Here is a 1,877-nt window from a genome sequence, read left to right on the forward strand (position 1 = left end):
CAATTACTGCTCCACCCTGGCATCTAGCCAGGGTGTAGCATTCCCCCCCCCCCCCCCAATGCAAAATAATGAAGAAGCACAGGAATAGATTGTACCACCTTAATTCCGCCTCATGAATATCAGATTGACCATGTAGCCACACCTCAATATCCAAAATAATGACATATAGACAAACCTCCACCATAGATGAAGCAAATAGTCTCACACACACCCCCTAGAATAACGATGTAAGCCTACCCCTGAACAACTAAAAATAACTATAAACAATGATAATGAAGTCGAACCCACCGTGTGCACTCTGTTGAAGAAGCGCGGCTTGCGTGGCCGATACTTGTCCTGCCACAGGTACGACGTGCTGGCTAATGGCACCTCGACGCTAAACGTTGCCTCGTCACCGGCCATGCCCTTCCTCGCCTCACGCTCAAACGCTGCATCCTCAGCAGACTACGAAAAGAACACGCGTACACACGTTCTTATGAAATATTACACGTCATTAGTAAGAAGGCGAAACAAAAAGATATGTGTGTGTCTGCCGATCTATTAAAATAAAAGTTAGAGTAGGTAGATTGGTGAAAACCCTTTCGTGTGAAAACCTGGGATCGCTAAACTGCTAATAAGTAAGCAAATTTCTTTGTGCGATCTATGTAATTTGGTACGATATAAAATAAACAAGCCCATTCCTTTTATAGCAGTGGGACTGAGAACCAGTCGAACATTCACCGTGAGAAAAAAAGCATGATGAAATACGTGCATTAGATAACCAGGGGTGGACGGGGTCAATTAGAGTTTTCAGAGAAAAAAATCAATAAATATGCTATGCCAGAAACCTCTAGAAGCAGTTGGAATTCTAGAAACACATGAATGGTTGTTTTGCGCGAGTTTATCTGCAGAAATCAGTGACATGTCAAGCAATTACAGCAGCCAGCGTCTGTGACGCATACACTGCTATTATAGATAGTGGAATGAAGTAACGCGATCATTCACAGACCCAGACATCCATACAGCCACACTTGCTATTGTTAGTGTCAGCCAACCGTTTCATTGCTCAGAACGCAATACCTGTGTGTAGACAGCTGTGCAGCCACACACAACTTAACAAATTGTGCCGACCAAATCTAATTTTCTCGGGATAACTCTATGAATAGATTTCTGCTCAAATATTAACAATGGCAAAAAACCACACTAAAAGTATCAACAACCACTATAAATAATTACATGAACCCAAGCTGCAGCACAATACTGGTTAACATTGCTCTGATAAGGCATGGCTCCCCTATTCCTATGGATATTCTTATTAAGGACACTGGATATAGACAATGTAAAAATGAATTGCTAGAGGACAATTTCTCGGGTTAACGACCGGAATACTGGCGATATAGTAAGAGTATAAGAGTCTAGAAATACTGTGTCAGGTTTATGGACTATTTCGACTGTTCGATATCCCTATACCTCACATCATCTCTGCATGTTATTGTTACAACGTTAATTGAATCCAATGTAGCAATTGAAATACTAAACTATTTAACTGTAGATGTTAGAAGTTGTATACCACCACCTGACCCTGCTCTACCTACCACGACCTGACCCTGCTCTACCTACCACGACCTGACCCTGCTCTACCTACCACGACCTGACCTGCACCCTGCTCTACTGCCTACCAGACGAGCCCGGTAGCGCTGGCTGCTAAGCCTAGACAGACCTGACCTGCTCCTAGCCTACCAGCGGACCGTGACCGCTAGGCTCTCCCTACCAAACGACCTTGACCCTAGCTCTGACCCACCCACGACCTGACGCCTGCGGCTCTCAAGCCTAGCCGGATATCCACCTCGTGACCCTGGGGGCTCAGAAGACAGGGGGGCGCGGAACGGCTGGATTGG

General features: G+C 45.0%; 1 protein-coding gene across 1 annotated transcript in view; it reads right to left on the minus strand.

Moving 5' to 3' along the window:
• LOC106807436 (cactin-like) overlaps positions 1–1,877 on the minus strand; it is a gene marked incomplete at its 5' end in the record, with an annotated part of 22,138 nt that overhangs the window by 2,178 nt on the left and 18,083 nt on the right. The window contains 1 exon segment of the mRNA XM_014809759.1: positions 289–444. Within this exon segment, the coding sequence (XP_014665245.1) occupies positions 289–444 (156 nt within the window).

The sequence above is a fragment of the Priapulus caudatus genome, unplaced genomic scaffold (genome assembly GCF_000485595.1).
Source record: "Priapulus caudatus unplaced genomic scaffold, Priapulus_caudatus-5.0.1 Scaffold215, whole genome shotgun sequence".
Taxonomy (NCBI): domain Eukaryota; kingdom Metazoa; phylum Priapulida; class Priapulimorpha; order Priapulimorphida; family Priapulidae; genus Priapulus; species Priapulus caudatus.